The sequence below is a fragment of the Strix uralensis genome, chromosome 4 (genome assembly GCF_047716275.1).
Source record: "Strix uralensis isolate ZFMK-TIS-50842 chromosome 4, bStrUra1, whole genome shotgun sequence".
NCBI lineage: Eukaryota > Metazoa > Chordata > Aves > Strigiformes > Strigidae > Strix > Strix uralensis.
Genome location: NC_133975.1, coordinates 104,767,474 through 104,785,547, shown reverse-complemented (window position 1 = coordinate 104,785,547; position 18,074 = coordinate 104,767,474). Strand labels below are relative to the sequence as shown.

Genomic DNA, 18,074 nt, shown 5'->3' with positions numbered 1-18,074 from the left:
TCCTTGTTGCTGTTATAAAAGCGGGTGCCACTTACTGCGACTCAGTTCTGTATTCTTTGGAGCAAAGAGCAGCACAGAATCAGCCTTTCATGAACATTTCACACTCCTTTATTGGCATCGTACAATGATGCCATTTTTCATGTTTAGTCACAGTGCTGAAGAGCACTATTTCTTGCAACACAACATCACAAATATTACTGTGATTAATAACAGCAAGCAACACGTGCCTTTCCTTAGAGCTCCTCTAAAGGCACAGTCTCTTCATCTGATTTTGGCTCATTTAACTCAAATGCTTCAAATATTTTAACTTAGAAGAAATTGTAGTTAATGTTTAAAGTTTAAAAAGCAGGCTTTAATTCCCTGCACAGCCATCCCACACTCCACTTACACTACCCACAGTAAGCAGCTCCACGTAGCTGGTACTGGTACAAAGTTTCAGATAAATGCAGTAGGTTCAAGACAGTAAGGATTCATCAAGAAACGATGAATTCAGTTTCCCTTAGTAATCTGGTTCAGAGTCCTAAATTATTAAATAAAATAAAAATAATTAATACATATCAGCTGTTGCTTTGGTTATTACCTAGTCAACAAACCTGGATGCAGGTTTTAGTCACCACTCTAGCATTTGCCCTTTCAATTTTTACATGCACAACATCAATAAAAGCCAACTCTCTCAGCTGCAAACAGAAAGTTCAGCATCAATAAATTTTATTTATCTTTCCAAAACTGTGGCAATGCAGATCCATTCTAGAATTGACAGCTAGACTCATTTTATGGCTCAAATGTTACAGTATCTCCTGTTTGAGGCTTTACACTTTTGATCTTCCTTTACAAATTTATTTTTCTTTTCCAATTCAAGAAGTTGTTACAAAGATCATTCTTCTAATCCACAGCTTTGATCAGGTTGCCACCTCATTTCTTCCACAGGCTTGTCCCTTTTCAACACATTATATGGGTCTTGAAAGACTCAGCATTTATCTTAACCTCATGCCATAGAAGTATTTACTTTGGCTTCTATTCCAGCAACTATTAGACACGAAGGCCAGTCCCCCTTGTGCTTTCACTACACTACCTAACACTCTGAAGGTATTCAGTTAACCACTGTAAAGCAACTTCCTTTTTCTTTTAGATGCCCTCTTGGATTTTTCTTGGCTTTATGGCACCCATACAAACCTCACCTGTCAGGAAGTCAGCATCTGAAACTGCTGATCCTTGTTTACTCTCTTTACACCCACTCTCTTATCTCACTCTTTGGCCAGAAACAGAGAGAGCAGGGCACATTTGGACAGTGTGGGTACAATACCCAGCACAATGGCATTTCAGTCAACAACCAAAATGCCAAAATAAATAAATGACAATTAAGGATGAGGTGTGCCAGGACACCTGCAGGTAAGCTAGGAGAGCTCACACAACCAGTATTAGGTGATGCAATTAACACAAAGTATTATCAAGAAGAGGAAGAAGAAAAGCAGAAAGTACTAGAGCGAGGAGATTATTCACTTTGGCACTTTTTAATGTCAGACTCAGATACCCTTCTGAGAGCTTATGACCCGAAATGCCAAAGTCTGTGATGTCCACTTTCCTTCAGAAGGATGAGTAATTCAATCTACACAAATCTACTGACCTGGCAGTGCTAGTTACTTAGCTAATGAGAAATATTTTTACCCATGCTATCCTGCCTGCCTTACAGATTTCATTTGTGTTACTATTTTTGACTAGCGTTTTTTGGGGGGTTTCATTGGGGTTTTTTTTTGCACATTGACTTTCCACCTTTGTGTTTCAACTGAAACTAAACAGCATGGGTCTTTCTGAAACAGAAGACAACAAAACAACAGAGTCAGAAGATGACTGTAAGAAAAGACTCCCTCGGAATAACACGCTTTGGAAAAGCACCATAATCAGGGAAGGTGCAGTGCATTAAACCTTCAGCGTGAAGCCGAGGCCGCCGCGAGAGACGGCTATGGAAGGGGTAGGAGAGCTCCCCAGGTCACAGCTAACTACGAGCTGCTGTCCCTGACCATCTCCATCGCCTCCGCAAACTTGGCAGCGCGGAGGGAAGCGGAAACCTGTCTCCATTTAACATTCATCAGGCTCGTTTGTAAGAGGCATTATCTGCTGGTGAACAGGAGACACCGGAGACACGCGTGCTCGCCGTGCTGACTGTAATTACAGAGCGCTGGAAGGACAGACTGACTGACTGACTGACCTCCTCTCCCCGCGGCCAGGCCCCACGCCCCACCACCCACGGCGAAGGACCGGCCCGCGGCGGAGGCTCCCCCCCTCCCGCACACCCCCGAGGGGGGGGGAGGCCAGGCCCCGGCCGCCCCCCACGCCCCGGCCGGACCCCAGCGCCGCCACCCCTCGCTCCGCCGCGGCCCGAAGGGCCTCGCCCTCCTCCGGAGGCGGCCTCCGCCCGGGCTCTGCGGCGGGGCGGCCCGACCCCACCGGCAGCTCGGGGGAGAGGCCGCCCCGCCGGCCCCGGCCCCGCTCACCTGCTCAGGCTCCATGGCGCAGGCGGCAGCCGCGGGGCCGGCGGCGGGCGCGCAGTAGAGGGTGATGGCGGACAGCCCCTGCTCCATCCTCCCGCCCGCCGCGGCGCCGGGGGAGGGCGGCAGCGGGCCCGCCGCGGCCCAGGGAGGCGAGCAGCCGGGCGGCGCCGCCCGTCACACCGCCCGCCCGCCGGGGCGGCGCCTGGAGCCCGCCGCGGCCTGCTGGGCCGCCGCCCGGCCCGAGGGGTGGGGTGCCCCGCCGGGGCTGGCGGCGATCGTAAGCCGCCACCCGCCCGGGAGAGGCGCTGGGGCGGGTCCCCCGGGAGCGGGACCGAGCCCCTCCCGGCCCCCGTCATTCCTCCTCTCTGCGCAGCAAGCGGAGGCGGGAGGGAGAGGGGAAGAGACCGGAGGCAGCCGGGCTGAGAAGCACGGCCATACCTACACACCGAGGGTGGAGGGAAAACTCCGCGTGCTGCAGGGGAAATACACACGTCATCTTCCTGGCATATTGTAAAAATAGGCAAAATAATAGAATAATATTTTGAGAAGCGCATGAAGTTACTTGAGAGTAGTTGGGAGTCCTCTCTGGAGAAGGGCCAAGCTTGCGAAGCCTTTCAGTGCCTCGCATCGGCTCAATGCATCTTAAAGAATAAACCACAGAACAAGAAGGAAATGCAAACCGAGGGTGCCTGGGCCCCTGGGATGTGTCTGGGTGAGAAAATAACGTTTATTCCCAGCAGGCAACGAGAAGTGTTTGTCAGGTAACTGGTTTGCTCAACTGCTGCAGCAGAGAGCTGGGAGCCCTTGTCCCCAGAGCCTGGGCTGGGCAAGCCTTGCTGCAGGCAAGGGCCAGCGCTGACCCGGGCACCGTTAGCCAATGCCCGTTACTAGCGAGAGGAGCTAGAGGTGGAAGCATTTGAAACATCCTGTTTACGGGACTGAGGAGCCATTTTATTTTTTTTATTTTGAAGGTCTCTCACTTTTACAGAACAACCACCATCTTCAAAAAAAAGTAAATGTAACAGAGACCTATTTTTATATTAGTTTGCTGGATGTCAAAGCTTATTAACATCCTGTAATCAAAGAAAAGGGTGACTGGAGGATGTCACTGATTTTGACATAAGGGTGCACTGGTAAAACAGAAAGAGTTGAGTTTATGGATTACTCTCGTCCATTGGCTCCTCCTAGTGGACTTCCCCGGGCACTACAATTACCTAATTAAACCCTTCCTTACCTACGTCTAGTTCTCAGCGAACTGCATTTAGCCATGTGTCCAGACAGCAAAACAGCAAACTTGCCTGAGCAGCAGCAACAGCTTTCAGTAAGATCAACACAGAAAGATAGACCTCAGTCTTCTAAGTATTTCCAGTGAAGTTTGTTTGCCTCTAACTTTTCAGGCTTCTTGTATGCCAGAGAAAACTCTTCACAGAACAGGGTGAGATCCTGTAGAAGATAAGTAGAAGCAGCCTAATGAAAGAAAAGGCTGCTGGGAGAGTTGTTACTCATGGCACTTGCTGGTAGTGTTTTGCATAGCCTCTCCTAGGCTTGATGCAATTAAGTCTGCAGTTCAGAATACCAAATTGAGAGACTACATAGAACACTATTGCTTCTGTTCTCCTGCAACAACTTTAAGATTTTCTTCCACACCTTGTACTCTGCAGGATCCACAAACATTAAAAAAACTATTACCCACATTCCCTAAAATTGTTTTTCTTTAAAGCTATGACAGGATTTTATAGCTGGTCCTATACAGCTGAACTCTCCTTTTAAGTGCCTCCAACATAATTTTTTTTTTTTTTTTTTTTTTTTAAATCCCTTGAGATCTTTAGACAAGTCTTTTCTACCTGGCATGTTAAGATGAAAGCAATATACTGCTATTTGTTTATTCCAGCATATACCTTAGAAATAACAATTGACACATCTTACTCCTTCAAAGGAAATGCTTTCTGAACTTGCCCTTGCCTCTGCCAACACACAGCTAGTGTCAGCTCTCTTCCTGTCTGGTAGCAGTTTGGAAATGGTGGACTAAAGACTAAAGCTAGATGTATGCAATGAATTGAAAAGAGTTAATTGTTGGTAACTTGACAGTCTGACTGAGCTTGTCCAGAAGCACAGTGCTCCACTGTTCATCCTCAGTATGTCTATTCATGTTTGATTTCCATCAAAAACATTCAACTTATCTATTCTCCCCTACCAACTGCATTCCAAACCAGGATTTATTTGCTCCTCTTTGCTGCATGATTTTGTATATTGCATTGGTTTGTACTGCTCAAGAACTGAAAATACTATTAAAAAAGAGTTTAGTAAACACACACCACTTAAATAGCCGAGGACAGCTCCCTCCCAGACTGGTGATATGCAAGGACTCATTCTTTTGTTACATTTAAAACAGTAAGACCCAACTTAACTGATCCTTTTACATGCATAAAATGCGGCGCTGTAGGTGAATGGCATACCTGAGGATTTTTCAGCAGCCTCCATACATTGAATACATGTACCACTGGTCACGCAAAAGGTACTTCCACACTGTAAACTAAGTTACAGCATACCTTATGTTTGAATAGCTTATATACGTAATTATGCTATTGTGCTAATAACTGCCTGCTGTGTTAGCTGCCACCTTCTCAAGAACTGGCTGACAGAGGGACACCCTTGTTTTAATGACTGCATTTAATTTTTATCTTATCTAAGCAGAAATGGGTGTCCATTTACAACCCAAGCATTCTGCAGTATATTAAAATAAATTCATAATACACCCTCTTGCCTTAAGGGCGAAAAATCTTACCATATTCACCAAGATGTACATTGGATTTCAAGGTTCATCTGGTCTACCTAGTTTCTGAAGCATACCTGTAGATTCCACCTTTGAGACCAACACAGTAAACTGACATATTAAAAGAAGAAATGCTATAGGAAATATAAGATCAGACTGTAGCTGAATTGGGGCATTATGCTCTCTCAGATACAGCTATCTGTGTCTGTTTTAAGTTCAGTACCAGCGCAAAATTCCATCTAGTATGTGTTAGAAATTATCTCCATAACAGAACTGCTTAATTGGCAACCCGGTATGAAGATTATCTTCAGTATATGAGACAGCTTGATATCTGCATACCTGTGTGGTTTTAGTCACTTTATTCTCTATGTATAGGGAAAGAATGATAAAATTCTGGAGAACAAAGTTTTGTACAAACCTGAGCACAGCACATCTACCTTCTAAAAATGGTCCAAGGAGAACACCTGAGCAGCAACAGCACAGTTCAGATACAGAATTATTCTTACAGTATCTATGCCAAACATGAGTTACAGTTATTAGAGACAAACCAAACTAAGGAAATCTCATTGCATACTGATAAAGGGCAGTTATGAAAGAACTGAAGAAACAGGCCATTTCCTTGTTTATAACCACTGAAATTTTATTTTACAGTATATTTGTGACATTTTATGTTACTATAACCAAAGATCAGGGTTGTTTACAAATATAATGGCTGCCATTTGATGTAAACAATTAAAAAGTGTCTCTAAATATTAAAATTTTACATTATGATTTTGTTTTATTAAATTGAATTACTCTTGTGCCATCAGGTATTAGTGGAGAGGAACTAATTTAAGCAAAAATAGTTTTCAGAAATTAGATGTAGAAACTGAGAAGCCTGAATAAGATTTCAAAAGACCACTCCCCCATCACTGTAAAAAGGAAGAAAGCAAATTCATTGCAACTTCAATGAAAGAAGAGTCAACCAAGTCCATTTTTATTAAGGCTTCTTTACATATTATTGAATCCCATCATGCCTTTCATATTCCCAGCAGCACCTTGTTGAAATTGTCTCATCATTGACTGCAATCCTGCCATGCCACCTGTAGAAAATAAGAAAATGGATGTGTTAACTCTGAAGCACAACTATCTTGCTTCTAAGGCCTCATTACAGCACAGACATTATTTCAGTAATATACAAATGCAAAAGCCCAAGATTGTCAAGCCAGGTTTAAATGGCTACTGAAAATGGGCAACTGAGTAATTACAGAAAAGTCTGCAAAACATCAGGCTTAAAGTAGGTTTTAGGATGACCTGTGCATTAAGATTTAGACAAAAGAAAAAATCCTTGAAGGAATGACCATTATCAATTAGTAAGGTTCCAATATGGGAGTCCTGTCTTAAAGCTGCTCTTGTCAAACTTAATTATCTGAGGCAAAGCTCAGAAGGGAAGGGAAGTTTAGGAATAGATTTGCTTTACCACAGTCATGCTTCAAGTCATGACTTTACTATTTCATCAGACACCACTACAATTGCTCATTTTGAGAGCTGAATCCAAACAGACTAGATTAAACACTGGTAAGTGCAAAGCAGTCATAACAGACTAAACTTTCTGATTCTTGTTAGAAAACCTAGAAATACTTAATACTGATATAATGTACATCCTCACATCACCTTCCTCACTTCTATATTTCAAATGCTCCAACATAATTGGTACTCCTCTCAAAGCTGTAAAAAGCCAACACATACCCATATGGTGAAGAACTCTTGGATCCATCATCTTTGCCATCTGTTGGTTCAGTTTGGCCAGCTGTGATGGGTTTACATTCTTTGACATATCACCGCCTGAAAAAAAAAAAAGAAAAAAGCAATCGTGATAAAGTGGATTAATATATGAGGCTAAAAATAAATCAAGATTTTACCTCCTAAATCTAGATTCAAATCCATTAGTCCATGATCAAAAGTTACATCAGCCACTTAAAAGTATTTGAGGATCACAGTCCCTGTGCCCCACATAACAGACTAAAGTGTGAGTATTGTAGTAGTAATGAACTCTACACTGATAAAGCCAAAAATACAGTAGTTCTTACTGCTAATTTACACATTACTGTCATGAAAAACAGTGCAGCTCTTAGTAGTTACATAAGAGCTTTTAAACATAATGAAAATGAGTGAACTGTAACTCGCTTCTCGCAACACCTAGTTGATATTTTTATATTTCCTTGTGTTCTCACATCAAGTGACCTCCCCACCGAGTTAATACTTTACTTTTTTTTACCTTTGAAAAGCCCTTTGATGCCTCCCATCTTTTTCACCATCTGTGCAAACTTAGTGTACTGGGTCAAAAGTTCCTGAACGTCTCTGGTAGAAACACCTGAACCTCTTGCTACTCTTTGGATTCTTCCTGGCTGCTTACTGAAAACTTTGGCACCATCTGTACTGTCAAGTTCTGCAATTACAGTGTGGGAAAGAAAAATCCGTTCAGTTACTGACATTAAAATCTGTTACAGCTGGTAGAAAACTTGTTCTCATTATTGTTGAGAATTTAGTTTTGAGTCAGAGAACAAAAACTAGTTTTAGAAGTGACAATGCAGAATTTTACATAAAATTGATATTATATGTTCTAGCGAATAGTACTAAAAAGCTGTTACGCTCATACGTCAATCACAGTGATAGAAAAACTTGCCTGAATAATGCTCTCAGCATACTTGGTCTTAAGTCGTATTAATGGGTTTAGCACAAGGGTAAAAGCATGTGGATTAGAAACAACACACCTTGAATCCCAGAGACCAGGCTATGTCACCAAGTAAATTTGAGGGTGGGTAGAAAGACAGACAGCAGTGACAGATTAATGATGAATGTAACTTTTAAATTTGCAATTATAGTGTTAATAACTTAAGAAGCATAGTTACAGTATAAAAAAACCCCATTAATTTCCAACAGAATGCTTCAAAAATTCGACCTATTCTACACAAGACAGAGCACCAGGCAATTGTCAAGGTATCTCTAAATATTTAGACTTATTGAGAAAGTTCGAAACACATATGTATTCTCTGCCATTTCTCAGAGTGATAAATACTCCTCATCATTTTGTTCCTGTAAACGCATGCTGCTTTATGTCCAAGTTGTTTCCAAAGAGATCTCTGTAAATAAGCTTGTTCAACAATGGAGAAAAGAAATAGTGGGTGAAGTTTGTTTTACCTTGGTCATTCATACTGTCCATTATAGTCATCAGTTTCTTTAACCTTGCCATTGATTCCTGTTCATTGCCTTTACTCATGAAGTCAGTTCCAAAACCAGGGATCATACCCTTGTTTTTAAAATGGAAAACAAAAGCTGTGTCAGAATAGGCAAAGCTAACTTTAATTAAGCAGCCAGAAACATAGACAGCACATTTATTTCAGTAGTTATGTATCACAGTAAGCAAATCATTTCGCCTTTTTGAAGAACATAAAGCACAGAGTCTAGCACCAGTTTCAATGAAGGGTTCTAAGTTTACAGCAGAAGTTTGTCAATAAATGAAAATCTGATTAAATTATTTTGGGGATAACTAACCAAGATCTGACTGAATGGTCCCATTTTCATGATGTTTTGGAATTGTTCATACATATCTCTTAACGTAAATTGACCTGAAGTACAACAAAAAAAAAGAAGATTAGAAAAGTCTCACTAGCATTTTGGTCTTACTGTCCCTTTCTCAATTATTATTCTTTATATTTACAAGTTAAATACTATACTGCATGCATAAGTAGATGAACCTCTTCTCCACTATTAACATGGCTAAACCATTTTAGATGTCACACACTTAAGAGTTAAGCTAGTTATTCTGCAGCTAGACAGTTATAGTCTGACAGACTTATCACTCAAAAAACATAACTCAATTTACTTGCCTGCCACATTTATTAGAGAAAGAATAACCATTTTCACTATGCACATGAAACAAGTTACCTGTCTCTACATATAACTAATTCAGTGGTCTACATCCCTGAGAGAACCTGCCATGATTAGGTCACGGTAATACACCTGCATTCAGGCTTTGGGAATAACTTACCATGTTTGAGCTTTTCTATGAGTGCTTCATTATCATCCAACTTTAACTCATTTACTTTATCTATCAATCCTTCAATATCACCCATACCTGGGGGGGGGGAGGAAAAAAAGCTCTTAAGTTAGTATAAAAAAAATTACACTTTGACTTTCTATTATCCAATTCAAAGTGTCTTTTAAGTACAGTTGTATGCAGTACATACCAAGAAGTTTGCTGATGAAAGGCTGTGTTTTAAAGGGTTCGAAGTCATCTATGTGTTCGCCAGTTCCAATAAAAATAATAGGACTCTTTGTGGCAGCAACTCTGCAGTAAAATATATTTTATGAAACGGCCTCTCAAAAACCACCCATCTTTTGTACCACCTAACAATCAGCTAGGCATCATCAACACAATGCATCCTCTCTGAAATATCTTTCTTACTCCTCAAACTATTAATGCAAAAACATCCAGCATTTAGGATGGGTAGCTGGGAGTAGATGACAAGATGTTGCTCAAATTAGTACTTTGTAAAATACAAACTCTGCTTTGAAAAAAATCAGCAGAAATAGAAGTTGCTTATTTTCATTGCTGAGTTTAAGAAACTTGAGAGGAAAGGAAGAAAAATAAATTATCTCCATTTTATCCTAATATTGGAAGGCCAGATGAGACAGGCATTGATTACTTTTTCTTCAAGGTACCTCCCACAAGATAGTAATCTCATTTTCAACACAGAAGAAAAAAATGCTTAGACATAAGAAAAATCAGAACCCTTTCATCAATCAATCACTCGCACTAGTTTTTAGATGAACTCAGCTACCAGTCTGCAAAAAGTATAGAACACAGCAGACTTAACGCATACAAGCGCATGACAACTGCAACAAGCTTTCAGTATGTTCATTTTTCTCTTTAGTTTTCTACCACTATGCTATAAATAACAGCAAAATACATATGGCAGTTTAAGAACTCTAACACTTCAGATCAAAGTCAGTGATTTAGTATGTTGGTGTCAGTTAACTGACTGTTTTGACAAATCATCTCAGCTCCAGACAAGCTCTATCATTGAAATGCAGCTGGAGATTAGTCTGACATGCCATCATATAAGGCTGAAGATAAAATGTAACATTTTCTAGAGAACAGAGTCTGTCAAGATACAGCACATGGGAAGTCCAACAAGAATGGAATTCGAAAAAGTATGACTGCAGACTGATTTTTTTACCAAGTTGTTGGACACTGGCAATCCAGAAGTTTGATTTGCATCACAGTTTTAAGGCCCTCAGATACGACTAGCTAGAGTTTTTCCCCTTTTGGAAAAAATCTTGGGTGTTAAACAAGAAGCAAAACATTTCAGGTCAGCCATATCTATTAAGTACAAATTTATATTTTTGATAAAAACTCCTGATATGCAAGACGCAATAAATATAATTGCTTGATGCTGTTCTCAGAAGACAGAAGTCTGACATGTGACAATACACACTACTATATAAGAAGTACATCATAGTATCTGATTCTGACTGATGTTAAATATCAACAGGTGATCCCATCCACCAGAAGTAGGGCAAGAACATAACTGTTAAATCTCAGATTCTGTACAGTGTGACAGTGATACTTTAGCAGGACAGGTTTCTGCGAGACACTAACGCATTTCATGGTCGTCCATGCACGGCCAGATGTTGGACACTTATGTCACAATACTTACGCACTAAGAGCTCCACCTCCTTTTGCATGTCCATCAAGCTTAGTAACAATAACAGAAGCTACATCTACTTTATCTTTGAAAGCTTTAGCTTGAGCTTCACAAGCTTGGCCAATGGAAGCATCCATCACATAAACAATGTTATCTGGTTGCTAGAGAAATGAGAGATACACAAAATAATAATTTCCTGCTTTCTTAAACAGTGTTTGTACATTGTGTTCAGTAGCAGAACTTACTGCAGTAACAGTATGTAAGGGCTGTGCAGTTTAAAACAAAAGAACAACTGTTTTATGAACAGTTTTGTCTAAGGACCATTTGAAAACTCTGATGCTGTATTACTATGTGAAAGACTTATCTACAACACAAAATATTAAAATTTAATAGGTTTACAGTTATTACTTATGTTTTGAGTGATTTTAGCCAGTATCTAAGCCAATAAGCTAATTAGTACCTACAATCAGTTAATGGCTAGCAACATCTTGCATTTGGTTTTACATTAAGAGCTTTAAGCCATCCATTCCTCTGAAAATAAGTTAGCCATTAGCAGTTGTGTGGGAAGTGTCATACTGTCATGCAAGACCACAGAATCAAACAAATAGCTAGACTTTTTAAACCCATACAAAAACCACCAGCTTCATTTACATATCAAAACTGTTGAAAGTTATCCGGTCTTCTCTGTTTCAAGGCAATTATGACAATCACAGAAAATGTAGTACACACAGCTACAGGAAACCAGATCAGACTGGTTCTCTTATCTAGTTTCTCAATGCAGAGGTCCTGAAAAGAAAAAGTTAAAGCAGGAGCAGTAGCCTAGTTAGATGTGAGCATCCCTGAATTACAGATACAAGAATGAGAACTAACACAGAACTATCAAGCACTAATCATCCAGCCCTTTTTTATTCATATCCATTTGTAATTTCTAATATATTCTAGGAGTTAAAGAGTTGACACATTCCATAGGCATGAAATCCACAGAGAACATTAAGAAATAAACATAAATGAATTGTAGACAAACTACTATAACAAGTTACTGTATTTCTTGAAACTACTCACTATGGCATTAGCAACTTGTAACATCTCTTCAAACAAGGAGTCTTCCTGTTTGTGACGTCCACTTGTATCAACAATGATTATTTCAAAGTTTTCATTCTTAAATTTCTCAACACCTTCTGAGGCAATAATTACTGGATCCATTTCCGTATAACTGATCACAAAGAGAAACATATATATATGTACAATTCTTAGGTCCCAAAGAAACTAATTCAAATTTTCATCACTTGACTGCAAACTTGTTAATAGTAAATCTATCTGGATTTCAAGAAGGACTTCCTCTTATGTCAAGCAAAAATTGATTAAAAATATGCCTTCCTAAACCATTTAACCTTACTATTCAGTGAACTGAAACACAAAGGACTGTCTCACCTGCTGAAGACTGCACTAAGTTCTACTAGCCCATCTCTGAAATAAGATTTAACTGAGCATCTAGACATCTCCAGTGAAGCTTAGGGGAAGTTATTTACTGCTTTATAAAAGCTATTTTAGGTCCACTGCTGCCCCTACTTGACAATAAAAATTAAGGGTCCAGAAATCATGTCCTTTGGTCTGTAAAGATACTTCCTGAAAATCTGAATGTGTCTGGTAAAGGCCTATAAATAGCTATACACTGAGAGAACATTCTAGGGAATTCTCCCTGGATGCCTGATCTCGTCTTACACTATCCTTACCTGATACTACTGGCAGACAGTATACTGAACTAGGCAGATTTTTTATTTGATCAGAGCAAATATAATTAAATCTAAGTAATTAGGCAACACTGAATGAGGCTTAGTGTGAGGTGTTAAATAAGGAACAATACATCATTGGTGTTGAATCTTCTCCAAACTGATTCTGAAAGATGCTTACCTCCCATAAAAGGGAATTCTTGCTTTTGTGGCATTCTGCTTTAACTGGTCAAAAGCACCTGTAAGACAGGTATAGTCAAGGGACTATTTAAAAAAAAATAAATCTGTAAGTATTAAAGAACCATGCCATTAAAGACTGTATTACCTGCTCTGTACGTGTCTGCACATATTAAACATGTCTTCCAACCCTTCCTCTGATAGAAGTATGCTAACTGTGAAAAAAAATCCAAAACAAGTAGTTACAACAAAAACCCACTAGCAAGCACGACACTGTATAACAGCTTGTAAGTCACTGAAGTACATACAGAGGACACAGAGTCAATCCAGCCTTCCTATAACTGAGACCACTTAGTAACACTGTGCAAGTATCAAATGTTAGCATCCCTGTCATTTAGAAAAATGTTATACAAATAATTATTAATGGCAAGATGAAAACAGCTGCTTGACTCTGCTTCCAATTTCAGTCTCCTGAGCTAGGAATGACTACAAATAATCCCAGTTCACATTTTACTAACTCCTGGAATCCGCTTACTGTTAACACTGCAAATTAGACTAGCTTTTAGAAACTACCCAAAGCAGTAAGTACTTAATACGGAAGTACTGTAATGGCTACAACTTGTACAGCTCTGTTTCTGTATTTCCAGAGGAACAAAGGTATTTCCATTGCAAGGACACATTTTAAAGAGATGGATGGAATCCTTACTTTCTTGTAACACTCAGCTTCACTGGTACAATGTAAACTCACTGACCAAAGACAAACTTCCAAAATATAGTTCGCCTACGGAAGCCCTAGGAAAGTCTTATGAAACCAGATAAGTGATATATTCAGTATAGCCTATGTGGAAATCTCAGGAGCAGATGACTGAAGAAAGCTACAAAGATGCATCAGTCTCTTTCCACAGGATAATTTTTCCTCCCAACAACCACCATAAATAGGTTAAGCACTGATTCAGAGCATTCTTTTTTTAGCCTTAAAAATACAAATCCAAATTTTCTTGATGAATTTGGGGCTGGAAGAGTTTCACACCACCCACTCATACTTAACTGAGATATGTAACAGAGGCCAACTGCCACTGGTTCCCCTAAATAGGTAATGGAATGAGATAGGTTCGATTCATAGTACTATTCTTAAACCCAGAAGGTGACAAATAGAAAGAATCTTCCTATATTTCAATATACAGTATTGTTTCATCAAGAGTTTAGTTTAAAGAAGTCTTGAAGTCAGTCCTACAAGCCATAAATTGCCCCCCAAAAATATTACTTTGGACGTTCATGTCATCTCAGAAACCTCTCTGCAAAAATACCCCTACATTGTAATCAGTTAGCACTTTTCTACTAATAGAAACAGCACAGATCACAAGCAAATCCTACCAAAGGAATCCAATGACCACCACCTTCCCAAAGAAAAAAACCCAAACGTGCAAACAGATTCAGTGCAAGTTACCTTTGAACAGGTCGTTGTCTTACCACTTCCTTGCAAACCAACAAACATTATAATATTCTGTTTTCCTTTGGTAGGTGTCCATGCTTTGACTCCAGGATCCACAAGCTAAAGAACAAAGTATAACACACGTTGTAGAATTGAATTTCAGAAGCACAGAACAGTCAGTGTCACAGTCATGCTAGGTGCCTGGTTTTATACTCAATGGAGCAAACCAGTTTTTCCAAATTCTAGTCTTAATTTAGCTTAGATGCTTGCTGATTTACAGTGAATACCAACAGCCTGTACAAGATATCTATAGTATGTAGTGTTCTGCATGATAATTCTATAAGAGTAACAGCATTAATATCTTTCTAACACCAAGCACCAAAGTCAGGGTGGCCTATAAATATGGCACAACAACCAACACAGAAACATGACCTCCACCCCACCATCACTGCTCAAGATGGACCTCTTCTGGTGAGAATCCTACACTACAGAAGACTTTTCAGGGTTGCTGCCTCACTTCCGGAAAGAGTAGAAGGTGCATACAATCCAGAAAGCCATCATATGGGTGGGCACAGACTACATAAAACAAAAGACTATACTGTTAACTGGAAAGAGGATAGAATACTGATACCCAGGTGCTGATTTGACCAAGCAGGCAGATTAAAGAGAAATGTTGCTACAAATTGCTGGGTTGTTAGTTAACACTTTTTCAAAGCCTTGTAAATAGTTTGAACAAATCTTCATTAGAGTAGCAAAAGCATGTTTCTGGGACAACCAAAGACAGTCCAGAAGCTAACAGTACTTCATCCTTGTTTTGTCTTTAAATTTCAATTGAAGAGTAAGAACAGCTGAACTTGAAGCTTAAATTGAAGTTAGTCTGAGAGATGCCCAGGAAGTAGTTTCAATCAGAAGAATACTACTGTTTGCAATAGTAAGAAGGTTTACAGCAGAAAACATAACTGCAGGTATCACACAATAACCTTAACGCTTGGCTTGCTACTGTACTGCTTCCACAGACCAGGCTGTACAAGAAAAGTGACATAATACAGAATTTTTAAGTCCTACCTTAACAAGTTCCTTAAAGACAGCATGCTGAATCATTTTTCTTTTGTTAAGGCCAGATGCCATTTCTTCAAGATCAATTGCAGACCTGAATTTAGGAAAACCATGAAACTGCAGCGTAATGTAAAGCATCACTTTAACCTAGTAATAAATTAAGTCTTTGCAGCTGGAACAGCACTCTGATTTGCCTCGAGCTTTCAGATAGGATGTATTTAACAAGAGACATGCATTGGAGATATTACTTCTGTATGCAGGACAATAACAGGTTTCTAAAATGCTTGCATCTTTCAGACTTGCATCTACTTGAATTACACATCTGAAAATAGCCAAGGTAACAGTACTGGTCATATACACAGATCTATTTATATCCAGTACAGAACATGTGAAGATGAGGTGTCTAGGAATAACAAAGAACTTGTTTATTATACCACTCAACTGATGGCAGCAACAGTTTTTTCGAAACAAAACCGTAACAGCAATAACTGGCTAAACCTAAAAGACTCTTTTGATGGAACTGGCTAGACATTTAGTTCAAACTGTATTTTCCTGGTAAAGGTAAACTGGGAGGGACTAAGAAAACCATATAAAGTTAGTTGTTCTTCTGTAACCTCAAATTACAACTTTTACAAACATCAGAAGTCAAATGCATTTTGATTATGTCACTTACTTGACATTTTCTCTGAGTTGCTTCACAAGTTTAATATTAACATCAGCTTCCAGTAATGCTGTACATACTTCTTTTAACATAGCATTTAAAACCTTTGGAGTATAAAAGAAAAAGTGGTTTTACAATACACAGTATTGACTAGGCCAGTATTAATTCAAAACAAGAATGCAAAAACCTATACATAAACAAGGCTTTTACGAATTAAACGCATGCAGTCCTACCATTACTTTGACTGCCACAAAAAAGTCTATACATTTGTTCCTACGTAAATGCAATTTAAATTGGGAAGAGTAATACTGGAAAAGAAGGGTCCTCAATTTGGAATATGGACACTTTAACAAAGTAACACAGAACACTTCCTATTGCATTAAGGATAACAGCAGCTCCTATAGTAGCAAGACTTCCTAAACTTCCCTATGGGTACCCCTTAGAGACAGTTGTAACAGAAACACACAAAAGAAATCTCTTAACATAACACAATCTCTGCAAATAAAAGTATTCCTTAAATGCAAGATGGACACGCTGCTATCTGCATTCTCAGAAACTGGACTGCTGCTCTGGGGTATGCCTTTTTAGGCAAACCAGTGCCTCAGTTAGGAACCCACTTTAGTAGTTTAAGACTTTTCAAAGTGGAAAGTCTTAAACAAAGATTTTTTTTTTAAAGTAACACCTGCATAAATGGCCTTATTTGCACAGCTTGAGCTCTTGCAGGAAAAAGATTTCCACTGCTGAAAAAAATTAATTGGGCTATATTTGATTCAGTTAAGGATTTGTTGTCTCCCAGCTGAAGATTTGTTAAAACCTTTCCTCTGTGCACAAATTCCAACCCTACAACCCTCAATAAGCCTACTTTTTAGTTACTTTAAGCCACCTGTCTGCCTACCTGAAAAGAGTTTCTAGAAATTTGTTTACTCATAGGCACTTCTAAACCATCACATCAGCTACATGAACTGAAAAGCAAGATGGAAAACTAACAGAAAACACTTATTTATCATTTCAAACTCTTAATTAAAAAAAACACAGACTACACCAAGTCAAACAGCTTCCAGAACCACACACTGTACTGGCTTGAATATAAAGGCAGTGAACATAACATTATCCTCACATTTCAGACGTGAAGTTTACACTGAAGTGAAGTTTACACTGAAAGCTCTTTGTTCTTCCACACTTCAGCTTCTAACAGCCTAGTACACATCTCCATAGTCTATCTGTGCATGCACACACATAAATCAGAGCACTCTACACAGTCTCACAGCTTACCTTCCACCTGAACTTAGGCACATATTGCCTCCTCCAGCATCACCACCTCAGAATACTGATCTCCCTAAGCACAGTCACCAGGCTCAAGGACGCTTTGACCATGGGACCCACTATGCCTGAGGTGATTGCACATGTCTAAATCTGGTTCTAAGTTTTGGCAGTACTATCAGGGGGTTAAAACCTCTAGCTAGAAATTTTACTTGAAGTAAGAAAAGAGCCTCAAGATAACATCAACCTACTTCAAGCTTCTCATCAGCCTTTGAAAACTTTTTCTCAGGACCACAAACGCATACCACATACCTCTTCATTGATAATCGTAGCATTGCTCAGTGAGCGTAATGCTGAAGTTATTTTTCTTCCAAGATCTGCTAGAACCATTTTGGCGGCTTCAAGTACAACTCAGAAGAATCTGAAAAACAATTAAAAATTAAATTTAGAACTAGCTGAAGCTGTGTCTTTGCAAATTAATTATTCCAGTATCTTTTGGGTTAAGAAACCCGCTTTGCATTCCAGAAAGTGCACAAGTTTTACTTCTTTAGAGTTATTTTTAGGAAATATTGGCCTGAAGTTAATTTTAGGTTATCCTGATGGCCTACTTAAAAACAGAGATATCACATTGCAATTAGGAAGCATTTCACTCTCTGGAATATTTGTGCATTGAATTGACCATGAAAAAACAGTCCAGACAGACTTCCAGAAAGAATGCTGGTTTTAATCTTATCAGCAATATGCTACATGACAGAATAAAACCAAGCAGAATAGCCTAGAAGGTCTGCCTCCTGCAAAGATGTTAT

General features: G+C 39.4%; 1 protein-coding gene across 3 annotated transcripts in view; it reads right to left on the bottom strand.

The window, feature by feature from the left end:
* Positions 1-18,074, bottom strand: part of LOC141943288 (signal recognition particle subunit SRP54) — a 35,434-nt gene that overhangs the window by 14,944 nt on the left and 2,416 nt on the right. Inside the window, exons 2-16 of one of the 3 annotated variants that reach the window (XM_074868288.1) lie at positions 17,581-17,689; positions 16,021-16,112; positions 15,357-15,441; positions 14,307-14,411; positions 13,008-13,074; positions 12,864-12,921; positions 12,015-12,165; positions 10,965-11,113; positions 9,492-9,592; positions 9,293-9,379; positions 8,797-8,870; positions 8,443-8,551; positions 7,520-7,690; positions 6,991-7,086; positions 5,877-6,344 (exon numbers count right to left, since the gene is read on the bottom strand). In XM_074868288.1, the coding sequence (XP_074724389.1) occupies positions 6,253-6,344; positions 6,991-7,086; positions 7,520-7,690; positions 8,443-8,551; positions 8,797-8,870; positions 9,293-9,379; positions 9,492-9,592; positions 10,965-11,113; positions 12,015-12,165; positions 12,864-12,921; positions 13,008-13,074; positions 14,307-14,411; positions 15,357-15,441; positions 16,021-16,112; positions 17,581-17,658 (1,515 nt within the window). In that variant the 5' untranslated portion in view covers positions 17,659-17,689 and the 3' untranslated portion in view covers positions 5,877-6,252. Of the gene's footprint in view, positions 1-2,492; positions 2,700-5,876; positions 6,345-6,990; positions 7,087-7,519; positions 7,691-8,442; positions 8,552-8,796; positions 8,871-9,292; positions 9,380-9,491; positions 9,593-10,964; positions 11,114-12,014; positions 12,166-12,863; positions 12,922-13,007; positions 13,075-14,306; positions 14,412-15,356; positions 15,442-16,020; positions 16,113-17,580; positions 17,690-18,074 lie in introns of those variants that run through there. The other 2 variants (XM_074868291.1, XM_074868290.1) reach the window with 2 other exon arrangements.